The 16,579-nt window shown below is 39.5% G+C and overlaps 1 protein-coding gene across 3 annotated transcripts in view; it reads right to left on the bottom strand.

Moving 5' to 3' along the window:
• Positions 1-4,409: 4,409 nt before the first annotated feature.
• Positions 4,410-16,579, bottom strand: part of kdm3b (lysine (K)-specific demethylase 3B) — a 49,009-nt gene continuing 36,839 nt past the window's right edge. For 2 of the 3 annotated variants that reach the window (XM_062045906.1, XM_062045904.1), the window contains exons 19-25: positions 16,349-16,479; positions 16,137-16,256; positions 15,134-15,157; positions 12,025-12,164; positions 11,745-11,921; positions 10,982-11,116; positions 4,410-5,321 (exon numbers count right to left, since the gene is read on the bottom strand). In XM_062045906.1, the coding sequence (XP_061901890.1) occupies positions 5,241-5,321; positions 10,982-11,116; positions 11,745-11,921; positions 12,025-12,164; positions 15,134-15,157; positions 16,137-16,256; positions 16,349-16,479 (808 nt within the window). In that variant the 3' untranslated portion in view covers positions 4,410-5,240. The remainder of the gene's footprint in view (positions 5,322-10,981; positions 11,117-11,744; positions 11,922-12,024; positions 12,165-15,133; positions 15,158-16,136; positions 16,257-16,348; positions 16,480-16,579) is intronic. The other variant, XM_062045907.1, reaches the window with a different exon arrangement.

The following is a 16,579-nucleotide window of genomic DNA, read 5'->3' on the forward strand; positions in this document are numbered from 1 at the left end:
AGATTCTCTGAACCCTTTGATGATATTACGGAGCGTAGATGGTGAAATTCCTAAATTCCTTGCAGTAGCTGGTTGAGAAAGGTTTTTCTTAAACTGTTCAACAATTTGCTTACGCATTTGTTGACAAAGTGGTGACCCTCGCCCCATCCTTGTTTGTGAATGACTGAGCATTTCATGGAATCTACTTTTATATCCAATCATGGCACCCACCTGTTCCCAATTAGCCTGTTCACCTGTGGGATGTTCCAAATAAGTGTTTGATGAGCATTCCTCAACTTTATCAGTATTTATTGCCACCTTTCCCAACTTCTTTGTCACATGTTGCTGGCATCAAATTCTAAAGTTAATGATCATTTGCAAAAAATGTTTATCAGTTTGAACATCAAATATGTTGTCTTTGTAGCATATTCAACTGAATATGGGTTGAAAAGGATTTGCAAATCATTGTATTACGTTTATATTTACATCTAACACAATTTCCCAACTCATGGAAACAGGGTTTGTATTATAATGAAGGCAACACATGATGTAAGTGTCTATATCGGCTACATTAGCCTACCATCAAAATAACTTTAAAAGCCTAATTTAAGTGTTATAATGATGTACAGTATATACATGTATACATATGTATACATGTATAAGTATACATATGGATACATATACATGTATACATATAAATATGTATATACTGTATACGTACATATACATATGTATGCATATACATATGTATACATATACGTATGTATACATATAGATACACACACACATACAGTGAGGAGAACGGTATTTGATAGACTGCTGATTTTGCATGAAGTATGTCATCTTTATCAAAGGTATACTCTTCAACGGTGAGTGAACAAATCTACCACAAAAATCCGGAAAGTCACATTGTGTGATTTATAAACTATTAACTTACATTTTATTGCATGACATAGTTTCTCACTTACCAACCAGTCAGAATTTCGGCTCTCGCCGTCTTCAGGAAATCCTTCTGCTCTCCACTCATTACCTGTATTAACTGCACCTGTTTGAACTCATTACCTAAAGACACCTGTCCACACGCTCATCAACCAGTCTCCAACCTCTCCACAATGGCCAAAACCAGAGAGCTGTGTCAGGACATCCGAGATAGAACTGTAGACCTGCACAACACACACAGAGAGACAGGAAGGAGGAATATAAAACTGATGGTTTGGCTTCTCCAAGTTGGGAGTGCTTAACCTCCTCCAGGTACTGCAGACCTGTATAATGACGGTCTCTTGTAACAAAGCAACTTTTGGTTCAGTAAAGCGTCTCTGACGTCTCCTTTGATCCAGCCGCACTGCCATGGTCGCACTTCTGTCTGGACGAGGATGACAAGACCCACAAATACACATCAATAAGTACAAACCCAAGAAGACCATCACAATATCTTCTGCCAAGGGGACAGGATGATTGCATCGTATTGAGGGGAGGATGGATGGGGCCGATGTATCGCCAGATCTTGGCCAACAATCTCCTACTCTCAGTAAGAGCAGTGAAGATGGGTCGGGGCTGTGTCTTCCAGCATGACCACCCAAAACACAGCCATGGCAACTTAGGAGTGGCTGTGTATTAATCATCTCAAGGTCCTGGAATGGCCTAGCCAGTCTCCAGACCTGAACCCAATTAAAAATCGTTGGGAGAGAGCTGAAGGTCTACAATGCCCAGCGACAGCCCCAAAACCTGAAGGATCTGGAGATCTGTATAAAAGGAGTGGGCTGCAGTGTGTGCAAATCTAGTCAAGAACTGCAGGAAACATCTAATCTCTGTCATTGCAAACATGGTTTCTGTACAAAATGTTTTAAGTTGCTTTCCTGATGTATCAAATACAATGCAATAAAATACTGATTGACTTAAAAATCATACTAAGTGATTTTCTGGATTTTTGTTTTAGATTCTGTCACTCACTGTTGAAGAGTACCTATGATGAAGATTAGACTTCTGCATGCTTTGTAAGAGGGAACACTTGCAAAATCTGCAATGTATCAAATAACTGTTCGCCTCACTGTGTATATATACATACACACACACATATGTATGTATGTATATATATGTATATATATATATATATATATATATATACATATATATATATGTGAATTGAAGTGAATTATATTTTTATAGCACTTTTCTCTAGTGACTCAAAGCACTTTTACATAGTGAAACCCAATATCTAAGTTACATTTAAACCAGTGTGGGTAGATGGGTAAAGTGTCTTGCCCAAGGACACAATGGCAATGACTAGGATGGCGGAAGCGGGGATCGAACCTGGAACCCTCAAGACTTGAGGCTCAAGTTGCTGGCACGGCCACTCTACCAACCGAGCTATACCACCCCAATATAATATATATATATGTATAAATATACATATAAATAAATACATACATACATTACATATATACATATACACACATTATATATATATATATATATATATATATATATATATATATATATATATATACGCACATATAAACATGTGTGCATATATACACACACATGTATATATATATATATATATATATATATATTGTATATATATATACAGATATATATTATATATATACTTCTTTTTTTTTCATGGTTTTGGGGCGCCTTTTGGTGGTTAAGGAACGCAATTACACCAAAACATTTTTTTTAATAGGCAAGCCTGAGTTTCATTGGGTTTTCATTAGTAAAGCTTAGTAATACATCAAAATTAGTCCGTTAAAGAGGTCTTAAGAGAACATGTGTGTACTTTATGATTCCAACAACGTTGCAATCAAAAGCATAATTCATTGTTTTTGTTCAAATCAAAGTAGCAAGAAATATTTCAATAATGAATAAAGCAAAATATGTTGTGGACCTAAAAACACTCCATATTCTCTACTGCTCACTACTGTTACCGTATCGGAGTTATTGTGCAGAAATATGGGGAAATAACTACAACAGTACATTGCATTTAATAATCGTGTTACAAAAAAGGTTAATTGGGATAATACACAATGCTGGATATGCAAGAGAACATACAAACCCTTTATTTATTGAATCAAGAATATTGAAATTCAATTTAGTGATTTTTTTTTACAAAGCAAACTATAACCTGTTACCCAAGAATGAACAATTCTTCAAGAAACGAAATATAACCTTAGAGAAAAATGTAACTTAAAACATTTGTATGCACACACACTACACACTATTATATTACTATGTGGAATTGAATTATGGAATTGATTAAGTAAATTTATTAATATGATCCACTGCAAGTGTTTACAAAGTACAAAGAATAATATTGATGAATGTCTTGGAACTCCAGATTGTAATGTTTGAAATGTGTACTTACAGAGTGCAGGGAGTGAACGTACATGTAAGTCATTGATGTGAAGTGGAAAAGAGGTAGGATTAAATAAGCGTTGCTTTTTCCTACTCCTTTTTGACATGCTGAAAAGAAAATGTAAAAATGTGACGCATCATTTTGAAACTGTATATACAGTACAGGCCAAAAGTTTGGACACACCTTTATTTTCATGACTATTTACATTGTAGATTGTCACTGAAGGCTTCAAAACTATGAATGAACACATGTGGGGTTATGTACTTAACAAAAAAAGGTGAAATAACTGAAAACATTCTAGTTTCTTCAAAATAGCCACCCTTTGCTTGGATTACTGCTTTGCACACTCTTGGCATTCTCTCGATGAGCTTCAAGCACACCTGTGAAGTGAAAACTATTTCAGGTGACTACCTCTTGAAGCTCATCGAGAGAATGCCAAGAGTGTGCGAAAAAGTAATCAGCGGCTATTTTGAAGAAAAAGGAATATAAAACGTGTTCAGTTATTTCACCTTTTTTTGTTAAGTACATAACTCCACGTGTTCATTCATAGTTGTGATGCCTTCAGTGACAATCTACAATTTAAACATCCATCCATCCATCCATTTTCTACCGCTTATTCCCTTCGGGGTCGCGGGGGGCGCTGGAGCCTATCTCAGCTACAATCGGGCGGTATCCCCAGGTGCATGTCTTTGGAGGTGGGAGGAAGCCGGAGTACCCGGAGGGAACCCACGCAGTCACGGGGAGGACATGCAAACTCCACACAGAAAGATCCCGAGCCCGGGATTGAACTCACGACTACTCAGGACCTTCGTCATAAAAAAATAAAGAAAATGCATTGAATGAGAAGGTGTGTCCAAACTTTTGGCCTGTACTGTATGTTCAAATAAAACCAATCAGAATTTGAGAAAAAATAAAAAATGGTAAAAGACTCCCTGGCTAAATTTCCGACTTTCAAACTGAACTATCATAATCAACGCAAAGCTTGTTTTTGGTGCACAAGGGTTGAACAAATGCTCCAAGCTGCAACAATATGGATAGTTTACCTTTTACAAAACAATTAGACAAAACACACAAGCCTTTTTCTTACCTTTATTGTGAAAAATCAAACAAACCGCTAAGATCAATTAATATATTGATACAATGTTAATGACCAGTAGTTCTGTTCAGCTGCAAATGTGATTTTAGAACAATGTTGCAAATCTGCAGTTCAGCCTATGAAACAAAGTAACCCCCCCAAAAAATGTTTTTTTCTATGAAATCCACCCGTGTAATGATTAACAGGTGTATAATAAAAGAAAAATCTTGTTATTTTGAAAGTGAAACTAAAAATACAAAACTTTGGTCTGCTTCCCTTCACTGGCTGCTTCACACATTTCAGCCGCTTAGGGTAGAAGCACTGGAAAACACTCCAAAACTGCAAGAACAGCAAAAAAATTCTACAAAAACAGGTTAACCTTGCGTCTATTGAAGTAATACGTCAACGTCATTAAAATAGAAACATGAGCCTGGAACGGACATTTCAGTTTCGTATATGGTCGCTAAACATCTGCTGCCAAGGCACGCCAGCTTATACCTCCGTTACTCACATACATACGTATACAATGGGAACGACAAACACAATGAACCTTAAATACAATTATTCAAAGAAAATTTTTTGAAATAAAAATGGGAAAACTAGACAAGTTTGAGCGTACTGTGTGACAGCGATAAAGGATTTCCTTCAAAGTGGCGCCCACAAGTCCAAAACCAGGTTGAATCCTTTCCATACATTTGACATGCTCTAAGCCCATATATAAACACCACACTTGATACCTGTACTCTGCACCTTATACGTGTGTGTGTGTGTGTGTGTGTGTGTGTAATAGTGTCTGCATGTAAAGAAATGGTCTCAGGACAGGGTTAGTGCCTATGGGCGTGCTAGTTTGGGTTCATGGGCCTTCAGCGTGCCGACAGCGTCCTTCACAGCGTGATAGATGATGTTTTTCACCTACAAACACAAGAAAGCAAGCTTTAAGCACATGGAGAGTAAAACATCACTAAACTTTAGTGGTGACATTTGATTGTAAACATTTTTTTCCCCAGTTTCATTTTGTTTTGTGGCAAAATTCCGCTTCCTGATGTCGATACTAGTGAAGTTATTTGTGTGCATTTCGGACATGTGCAGGTTTGTTTTAGGTGTTTCGTTGGGTGGTATTTAGGGGTATTTAAGAGTTAAACAATGGTGGATTTGACAAACATCCAGCAAGTGCACCTCCATGATCGTCTAAGACCAGCCACCCGGACAGCTGCTGCAACAATTGGTTTAGATAACCCAGCGTTTCTCAAAGTGTGGGGCGCGCCCCACTGGTGGGGAATACAGACATGACAGGTGGGGCGCGAGGAACGGGAGGAAATTTGACTTTAAATTTATTTATTTATTATTATATTCTTAGATTTTTTTTTTTTTACTATGCTTTCATTTTCTATACACACTGTAAATCACTTTGATTCTGTCTGTGAAATCCGCTATATAAATACATGTAAATTACTTATTTTTCCTGTAGGCTTTAAATTTCTAGGTAGGAGCGAAAGTTTGACAGACATAGCAACAGTAACTAATGGGGGCGGGGCTAAGCGGAACAAACTTTTGCGGGGATGGGTAGCAGGCTAAGAGTGGCAGTGTCAAGCCTGCAACCCCGATTTGAAAAGCTTTGCAGTGCAAAACAGGCTCATTGCAGCCACTAATGCTGGAGTACTGTAAAACTTATGTTCACTTGCCCTGCCTTGCCAAATGCATAGCTCCTTTTTTTTTTTTTTTGCAAAGATTGCAAAGTGGCACTTTTATTTAATTTATTATTGAACTTGATGCAAGTTATTTGATTTATTTTTGAAATTGATGCAAGTTATAACATTTTTATTTGATTTATTATTGAACTTGATGCAAGTTATAACACTTTTTTTGATTTATTATTGAACTTGATGCAAGTTATTTTCTTTATTATTGAACTTGATGCAAGTTATAACACTTTTGTTTTATTTATTATTGAACTTGATGCAAGTTATTTTATTTATTATTGAACTTGATGCAAGTTATACCACAGCTGCACAGTTATTTTATTTATTATTGAACTTGATGTTATTTTATGTTATTGAGTTTGAATGTATACAACTTGATGTTCAATAAATTTGAAAATGTTAAGCTTGGCATTAGCGTTCTGTTGGGGCGATGGGGGCAGGTGGGGCTTGAAAACTCCCCCTTGTAAAAAGTGGGGGATGACAAAAAAAGTTTGAGAACCACTGAGATAACCAAAGATTTTTTGCACAAACTGTGAGAAACAGTGTCAGGGAAGCTCATCTGCATGCTGGTCATCCTGCCTTTGTCATCTTAACCGACTTGAGTGGGCAAATGCTCACATCCAGACACGTCTGGCAAGTTGGAAAAGTGTTCTCTTCACAGATGAATCCCGTTTCTTTCAGGGCTGATGGCCACACGTGTGTGGGGTCGTGTGGGAGAGCGGTTTGCTGATGTCAACGTTGTGGCCAGTGGTGGGGGTGGGTTTATAAAGTTAAAGTTCCAATGATTGTCACACACACACACGAGGTGTGGCGAAATTATTCTCTGCATTTGACCCATCACCCTTGATCACCCCCTGGGATTCATTTTTGGTGATTTAACCCCCAATTCCAACCCTTGATGCTGAGTGCCAAGCAGGGAGGTAATGGGTCTCATTTTTTATAGTCTTTGGTATGACTCGGCCTGGGTTTGAACTCACAACCTACCGATCTCAGGGCGGACACTCTAACCACTAGGCCACTGAGTAGGTTATGGTATGGACAGGCCTATGTTATGGACCACAAACACAAGTGCATTTTATTGATGGCATTGAATGCACAAGGATACCTTGACGAGATACTGAGGCCCATTGTTGTGCCATTCACCTGAGACCATCACCTCATGGTGCAGCATGACAATGCACGGCCCTATGTTGCAAGGATGTGTACACAATTCCTGGAAGCTGAAAACATACCAGTTCTTGCATGGCCAGCAGACTGACCGGACATGACACCCTTGTTTGGGATGCTGTGGATCTGCATATATGACAGCGTGTTACAGTTCCTGCCTATATCCAGCAACTTGGCACAGCCATTGAAGAGTGGACCAACATTCCACAGACCACAATCAACAACCTGATCAACTAACTCTATGCAAAGGAGATGAGTTGCACTGCGTGAGGCAAATGGTGGTCACAGCAGATACTGAATGCTTTTCTGACTCTCCCAGACCCCCAATAAAGCAAAACTGCATATTTCAGAGTGGCCTTTAATTGTTGGCAGACTAAGGGACAACTTATAGTCAGGTCGGACTTACACCGCCACGGGTAAGATGTACCCCCGTGCTACCTGCCGCATTCGGGCAGATGGGGCTCGTAAACCTGGTAAGGCAGCCCATCTAGGAGAAGGAAATCTCCAATCTCAAAACCACCGCTGCCTTGCGGTCAACCCACTTGAGGGTAAGGCTAAGGGAGTAAACCCTGACAGAAAATCCGGAGCCGGAGTCCTGAAGGCGGTTTGATTTTGTAGCGTCATTCCGGCAACTCCTTCGGCGTCGCTGGTGCCAAGTTGTATCGACACTCGTCGCTCCCTTGGATCCACTAGCCATGCGGAGTGGGGGGGGGGGGCTTGCTGCCTGGACAACAGCTTGCCCTCCATAGTTCTATGCCCAGGCCATGTAGCTCCACTGGACAGGTCCACTGGAGAGGTCACTCCAGCAGATACCGGTTCTAAGCCCATCCGATTGGCGAAGGAAACAGGTGCCAGGGGCCATCTCCGTCCATGGGAGGGACCATCCCAGTGAGACCCCCCCCTTTTTGGATCTACCCTATTGTCTCCCGAGATGGAAGGATGCAGACGAAGGGACAATAATCATGCTGTTTAATCAGCTTCTTGATATGCCACACACCTGAGACCGGATGGATTATCTTGGCAAAGAAGAAGTGCTCACTAACACAGATTTATACAGATTTGTCAACAATATTTGAGAGGAATAAGTCTTTTGAAAAAGTTTTAGATCGTTGAGTTCAACTCATGAAAAATGGGAGCAAAAACAAGTATTGCGTTTTTATATTTGTTCAGTATATAATAATCCATAAGGTTGTTTTGAAGCAGTATCTCGAGTCGCCATCTGACATCACTGTATCGCACTGTGTTTGCGTGGCATCAAAACACATCTTGCTTAAATGCGTTTCAGTTTGCTTTGTCTCTTGAGTGTACAAAGCCAACAATCGAGAATTGCCCTTGCTCACTGGGCCTTATTATTTATTTTGTACACACTACACACGCGCATACCGTATTTTTCGGACTATAAATCGCTCCGGAGTATAAGAAAATGCATAATAAAGAAGGAAAAAAACATATATAAGTCGCATTTTTTGGGGAAATTTATTTGATAAAACCCAACACCAAGAATAGACATTTGAAAGGCAATTTAAAATAAATAAAGAATAGTGAACAACAGGCTGAATAAGTGTACGTTATATGAGGCATAAATAACTAACTGAGAACGTGCCTGGTATGTTAATGTAACATATTATGGTAAGAGTCATTCAAATAACTATAACATATAGAACATGCTATACGTTTACCAAACAATCTGTCACTCCTAATCGCTAAATCCCATGAAATCTTATACGTCTAGTCTCTTACATGAATGAGATGAATAATATTATTTGATATTTTACTGTAATGTGTTAATAATTTCACACATAAGTTGCTCCTGAGTATAAGTCGCACTCCCGGCCAAACTATGAAAAAAACTGCGACTGAATACGGTACATTGATCGGTAGCTGTCAACACTCAATATAGCCTATGTCCGTGTGTTACAACACAAACAATTCCTGTTGTTACCAAATGCACACCCACCTAACATACTAATTGACCGTATTGATTTATATGATATCTGATATATCATGTAAAAAGGTATGTTCTCTGCACATCGGGGCCATACCTACATATTGCGAGTTGAATGTAAGTGTAATGAATAGAAACAGCGATGGATCTGTGTGCTCTTTAGAAGATGATGACATAACTGCAGTAGCAAACATTGTTGACTTGTTTAAGACTTAAAAAGCAGGTGTTGATCAAAGACTTTCCTGCTGTGAGATGTTACCGATGTTGTGCCGATGAGCGGGTCTATTCTCATACAAAAGGCGCATTAAAATGGGTCATATGATTTTTTTTGTAAATGTAAAACACTTCCTTGTGGTCTACGTAACATGTAATGGTGGTTATTTGGTCAAAATGTTGCATAGATTATGTTTTACTTTCTGACCTTACGTTAGAACTTTACGCTACTTTTGGCAACAGCGGAGGACAAATGTCCCATAACAAGAAGATAGAAAAAAAGAAGAAGCTTATCAACTACGGTGTTTGGCACGGATTAGAATGGCGGAAGCGTGCAAATTTTAAGGACTTAAGGAGATCCCAAATACACATCAGCAGGTACCAGAAGGTGATAAGTTAGTTTTGCATAAATTTTCAAAACAAAACGGCAGATAAAATGTCTCCTAATAGGTGCCATTTTGTGGTCTTTATACACACACCATAATAATACTGTATGTTGAATCATAGCCCATCTGACTACGGTAGTCTTAATGCTCCGACAATCCATCAAGCGGTGCGGCTTCAAAGTCATACTAAAACATTTTGACAGATTTTTGAGCGCCGTGTGTAATGTTCTATATTCTCAATGGAACATTTGAAGTTTTGGTGTTGTTTCCTGGCGTCATCTTGCAGTCTGCACGTATCTCTTATCTGTGACTGCCATCTGCTGGTCACACTAATTACACTATGTACCAAATAAAATAGCTTTGAGGTCGGTAAGCACTACAATAATTATTCTGTACATTAACCTTACATACGGGTTATAAGGTGCACTATCGATTTTTGAGAAAATGAAAGTATTTTAAGTGCACCTTATAGACCGAAAAATACAGTAGTACCGATGAATACCGGTATCGATAGAAAATATCGATATTGGTGTGAGTATGGATAAATCCTAATGATATACATCCCAAGTCAGGACGCAAGATTACTTACACGAATATTACTTGCATAATGTTACTGCCGAGCAATACACTTAGCACCGTAATAAGGCAACGATAGCTTCTTTTTTTTCCGGTGTGGATACTAGTGGGTGGCGAATGAGGTTTAACGTGTCTGAGCCAGGTGTTACTTTTCTTTCCTTGCAAAGTTTTTGCAAGACATTTGGTTAGGGTGGCAGGTGGGATGTCTTCCTCTGATAAGTAAAGAAGTCCGACCAACGGCATGACCAACCCCATGTTTGTATCTACTGTAAGGTTCGGTGATCTTCGTGGCAGTTTGAAACATTCCACGAGGTAGGCGCGCGTGGTTTGTTCACCTTAACCCACATGTAGGAAAGTATGGAGTCTCGCCTCATTGGAAGGTTTCTAAAATGTTTTTTTTTTTTAAATTATCGGATTACTGGCGCAATGTCATAATTCCTAATATTGACCAGCTGGTTATTGAGCACCTCTAGTGATATTGGAACTTGAACAGCAACGTAAATTAAACCTGGATGTGTTAAATCAGGACCTGCAGTGTAAATCCAACTTTAGAGAGTTAGCATGACAATATGGTTACGTTTTTACCTGTAGCTTGTCTTCATGGTTCGTATGAGTCGTGGAAAGGTGTCTGAACTCCTGGGTCAGTCTGAAACAGTGTCTCACATGTTCTGGAGACACAAAGTCCTCAGCCACCTTGATGCAACTGTACAGGTTGTGTACCTGAGAAGAACAAATAGACAATGATCACACTGCAAAAACTGAAATCTAAGTAAGAATAAATATCTCAAATAAGGATGATATTTGCTTATTTTCTGTCTGATAAGAAAATTCTTCTCACTAAGCAGATTTTATGTTAAAGTGTTTTACTTGTTTTAAGGGTTTTTGGTCCTAAATTATCTCAGTAAGATATTACAGCTTGTTGCTGAGATTTGATGACCTATATTGAGTAAAACATGCTTGAAACTATAATATCAACTGTTGCAAAGCTGTGTCATCAACACCCACAAGTTGTGTCTCATTAAAACAGATGACAGCCAAATGGACTTTGCTGTTTTATTTTCAATGATATCAATAGTAAATACGTACTCATATAGTAGTAGTTGTTATTAGTGAGAATATACTTATTTTAAGGTATGTTTGGGTTCATTGAGGTTAGCTAATTTTACTTGTTTTGGAAAGTCTTGACAAGCCAAATTTTCTTGTTCTATTGGCAGATAATTTTGCTTATTTCAAATAAATTACCCCTCATTTTTGTATTTTTTTTTCTTGTTTTTGAACACTGGCTCTTTGCAGTGCAGTTAAATCATGTTTTCTGGCACCGCACCCTGTTCTTCTCCATTTAACTAACCTGGTGTGGAGCTCCAGCGGGTATAAAAACCGCATCGCCTAGGAACTGCACAATGGCCCAGCCCTGGACACCATATTCTTCATAAAGTCTGCGACGGAGGATCTGGTCCAAGTACCAGCTCTGGTCATGAATTGGGTCATGGTCTAGAGGGTTCTCCTGACCCTGTTCCTCTCCCACCTTGGCAGAGAACAGGTGTCAACAGCACAAGCCTGCAGATCTACTGGCACTGCAACTTTTATAGTAAAAAGTAAAAAAAAAAAAGTATACAATGGCTGCTTACCTTGCGGAGCAATTCTCTGATCTTCTCAGCGTCCTTGGCCGCATAGATGTGCCAGAGAGCTCCCGGTTTCTCATTTGCTTCGTACACCCTCCTCTTGGTCATTTCGTCCACATCTCCCTCCTCAATAGTGGTCATGACCTCTGGAGGATCAAACAAACACCAAAACAGACATACAGGGAGGGGGAGGATATCAGAGAAGTTTCGAACATGTCAGTATATGCGCAGCGTGGCTCAGATGGTAATGACCATCCAGAAACTTGAGGGTTCCTGGTACGAATCCAGCTTCCGCCATCCTTGTCACTGCTGTTGTGTTCTTGATCAAGACACCTTAACCACCTTCACCAGTGCCACACACACTATTGTATGTATGTGAATGAATGTTTGGAGGTAGTCGAGAGGCCAAGTTTCTGTCAGTCTACCGCAGACAGCTGTGGCCACAAATGTAGCTAACCACCACATTGTGTGAATGTGAAGTGAAGGAATGATGGGTTTTCAGTTCTCACTGTAAAGCATTTTCAGTGTCTATAAAAGTGTCGTATAAATATAATCCATAATTATTATTAGTACCCTTATATTGTCAAGCTGTTGACATTAGGTAAAGTACTATGTTGTTGTTGTCTAGCTGTTGACATTCAGTACTGTATCTCACCAAAATATACGCCTTACATTTCAGCAACCGTAACCAGTACATCTTCTCAAGGAAATAGAATAGAAATGAAAAGGTTATAGTTTATTCAGTGTATACCTTGTATTCATTGAGGGAAACATTAATTCCAGCATGCATTGCAAGTCTGAAGCAGAGCTCTGGTGAGTAAATATTATATTTACAGTAAATATTCATACTTTGGACACATTCACCTGTGTTAGCAGCTGCTTCGACAACCTGTGTTGAGTTATATTCAGAAGACAATAAATCTATACAAGCTGTACACTTACTATTGTAAGTTATATACTAACCTCATTTCTATTGTATTATCCCTTGATGATATAATACAACGGTTGCTGAAATCAGAATCAGCTTTATTGACCAAGTATGTTTAACACACAAGGAATTTTACGTGGTCGTCTGTGCTCTTTATTCAATGCAAGAAAAAAGAAAAACGCAACAACTATGAGATAGCATCATCCGGCCGTCCGATGAAATGTGAGAAGTGTACCCACTTTTGGGAGATACTTTATTATTAGAGATGGGGAAAAAGTGTACATGTCTCAAAAGAGGGTGGTGAAGACCGTACACCGTATGTGTGAACAGATAAGAATTCTGTCAAAAATAAGAGTGTAACGTTTTGCAAAACCTCATGATGTTCGATGTGTTTAGCATTATTGCACACACAAATGTTATGTTATTCACACTACACAATCGCACTTACCAGCACAACAATCACATCCACAGCCTCTGATTGGCTCAACGGGAAAAAAAAGAAGGTTGTGACCTGGCTTGTTTGATTAACAGTGAATTTGTGTTTTAGAAGGACAAGTCTATATGTCTACGACAGGGGTCGGCAACCTTTACCACTCAAAGAGCCATTTTGACCAGTTTCACAAATTAAAGAAAACAATGGGAGCCACAAAACTCTTTTGAAATTTAAAATGAAATAACACTGTATACAAAGTTTTTTTTTTGCTTTGTGCCATGTATAAACCAGGGGTCTCGCGAGTTTTATATGAATGGCGCAATGTCAGGGCAATTATACTCTCGACTGTCTGCTGATTTTCACCCTAACATCAATAATGAGGGCGTACCGTGATAGCATAGTATTTAACGCCCTCTACAACCAGTACAAACTGCATGCCAGCCCAGCCACATGATGTATGCTGCTTCTGCTTGCACACGCAAGTGACTGCAAGGCATACTTGGTCAACAGCCACACAGGTCACACTGACGGTGGCCGTATAAAACAACTCTAACACTCTTACTAATGTGTGCCACACTGTGAACCCACACCAAACAAGAATGACAAACACATTTCGGGAGAACATCTGCACCGTAACACAACATAAACACAACAGAATAAATACCCAGAATCCCATGCAGCCCTAACTCTCCGCCCACCTCAACCGACGCACGGAGGGGGTTGGGGGGTTTGGTGGTAGCGGGGGTGTATATTGCAGCCCGGAAGAGTTAGGGCTGCATGGGATTCTGGGTATTTGTTCTGTTGTGTTTATGTTGTGTTGCAGTGCAGATGTTCTCCCAAAATGTGTGTCATTCTTGTTTGGTGTGGGTTCAGTGTAGCGTATTTGTAACAGTCTTAAAGTTGTTTCAAACGGTCACCGTCAGTGTAACCTGTATCGCTGTTGACCAAGTATGCCTTGCTGTCACTCACGTGCGCACGCAGAAGCTGCATACAACATGTGGCTGGGCTCGCACCAAGCTGCATACAATATGTGGCTGGGCTGGCACGCTGTAAGTACAGGTTGTAGATTGCGTTTACCCTTATTATTGATGTTAGGGTGAAAATCTGAGTATATTTGTCCCGGGAGATTTCTGGGAGAGGCACTGAAATCCAAAAGTCTCCCGGGAAAATCGTGAGGGTCGGCAAATATGCAGCTGAGCCGCATCAGAGTGGTCAAAGAGCCGCATGCAGCTCCGGAGCCGCGGGTTTCCGACCCCTGGTCTATAATAATAGAGACGTGATTTAATATAAGCAAAGCCTCACTGAATGTTTGTTTCTCCTTGTGTATGTATGGCGGGTAGATGTCACCTCAACATTGGACAAGGACAGAGAAGGAAAAATCTGCCAGAGAAGAAGGAAGCTAATTCTAGATGCCCTTCATTCAAACTGTTCTCCCACAGTGATTACAGCTAAGCAGACCCCATCAACTTTACAGGAACTGAACATACTAACAAAAGATTCTAAGAGTTACACATTGTGTGGGTTTTTGCACATTGACAATTGGAAAAAGACGTCCAAAAGGACTAGAGTACATTTTCAATCATTAATTGGAATTATTGACAAAGCTTTTAGTTACATGGAATAAAGATGAGAGTCACATTGCCATGCCCCCCAGCCCATTACATAGATAACCACAGAGAGAGTTGAGCAGTCAAAAGGGGGAGTTAGTCAGAAAGAAGGGCATGCTACTTAAGTACAACTGAAAGTCTACAAACCTTTGCGTCCATTGATATCTGCCTCTGTGAAGGAGAAATGTTGCCATAATGAAAAGGACATATACCTGAATTTTATTTTGAAGGGTCCTTTGTAAGCCAGTGTTTAGGAATGGCTATGAAACACAGTCAATAATTATTGGTTTTGATATTGTGTTAATACCAGTGTAAATATGTAGGATACTTGGCCATCATTTATATAATGTTAAGGAACTGAAAGAGCTTTCACACTTTTATGGGGAAGATGTTTTGATGTCTGTGGGGACTTTTTGAACAAAGTTATTGAGAAGACAAGATCAACGCAATCATTGACTTTTTGTCCACTCATCCTGGGGAACATTTGTGTGGTCTGAGGTCACTGGTTTCTATTTTACCCCAAATATGTTGTTATGGGGTTGAGGTCAAGACTTTGCCGTGTGCACTAAGGCAGTGGTCCCCAACCTTTTTGTAGCTGCGGACCGGTCAACGCTTGAAAATGTATTTATTATTTTTTTTCTCATAAAGAAATACAATCATGTGTGCTTACGGACTGTATACCTGCAGACTGTATTGATCTATATTGATATATAATCTATATATTGTGTTTTTTATGTTGATTTATTAAAAACAAAAACAAATTTAAAAAATGTTTTTATTTTTTTTATTATTATTTTTTTATTTATTTATTGTGCGGCCCGGTACAAATCGGTCCGCGGACTGGTACCGGGCCACGGCCCGGTGGTTGGGGACCACTGCACTAGGGAACAGTCAAGCAGGACCAGAAAAGGACATTCCCGAAACTGTTACCACACAGTTGCAAGCTTGGAAATGTCCAAAATGTCTGGGTCTTATCAATAATTATGATTCTAAGCGGTCTAGGTGAACACTGACTCGATAATATTAAATTCTATCTTAAAAAAGGTCTTGACAGACAAAAGTTGTTTTTGAGTTGTGGCTGTTATAATTGTGTTGTGTCATGACTGACAATTACACCAATGAAAAAAGGAAAATGTGCAGGTCAACTGACCTTTTTCTTGGTCTCCTTCTCCTTGAGGTATACCAACATAAACCATGACGTTGACAGCATCAGAGACATCAAGATGGAGGTTGGTGGTGCCCACCCTTCTGTCTTCGCTCGAGATCAGCCCTGAGGAAAACGGCACCCAAGAAAAAGTAAGAGGATGAGACAAAACAGCAAATGTTTATGGAGTAGATGGCTAAAAGTCAAGCCATTCTCACCATAAGCGTTGTACATCTTGGGTCCTAGATCTGGTCGCACAAAAAAGTTAGGAAGGCGAGCGGCAAGGTTTAACCGGCCATCTCTTTTAGTGTACTCAGGCAAGGGAAGGTTGTCCATTAAATCATCAAACCTGGGACACGCATGAAAGAAAATGTATCAATAAATAAAAAATACTATGCGCAATTGTTAAAGGAGCTGTTTGCAACATTTACACAGATGCCAACTTTCCA

Source organism: Entelurus aequoreus, linkage group LG04 (genome assembly GCF_033978785.1).
Source record: "Entelurus aequoreus isolate RoL-2023_Sb linkage group LG04, RoL_Eaeq_v1.1, whole genome shotgun sequence".
Taxonomy (NCBI): Eukaryota; Metazoa; Chordata; class Actinopteri; order Syngnathiformes; family Syngnathidae; genus Entelurus; species Entelurus aequoreus.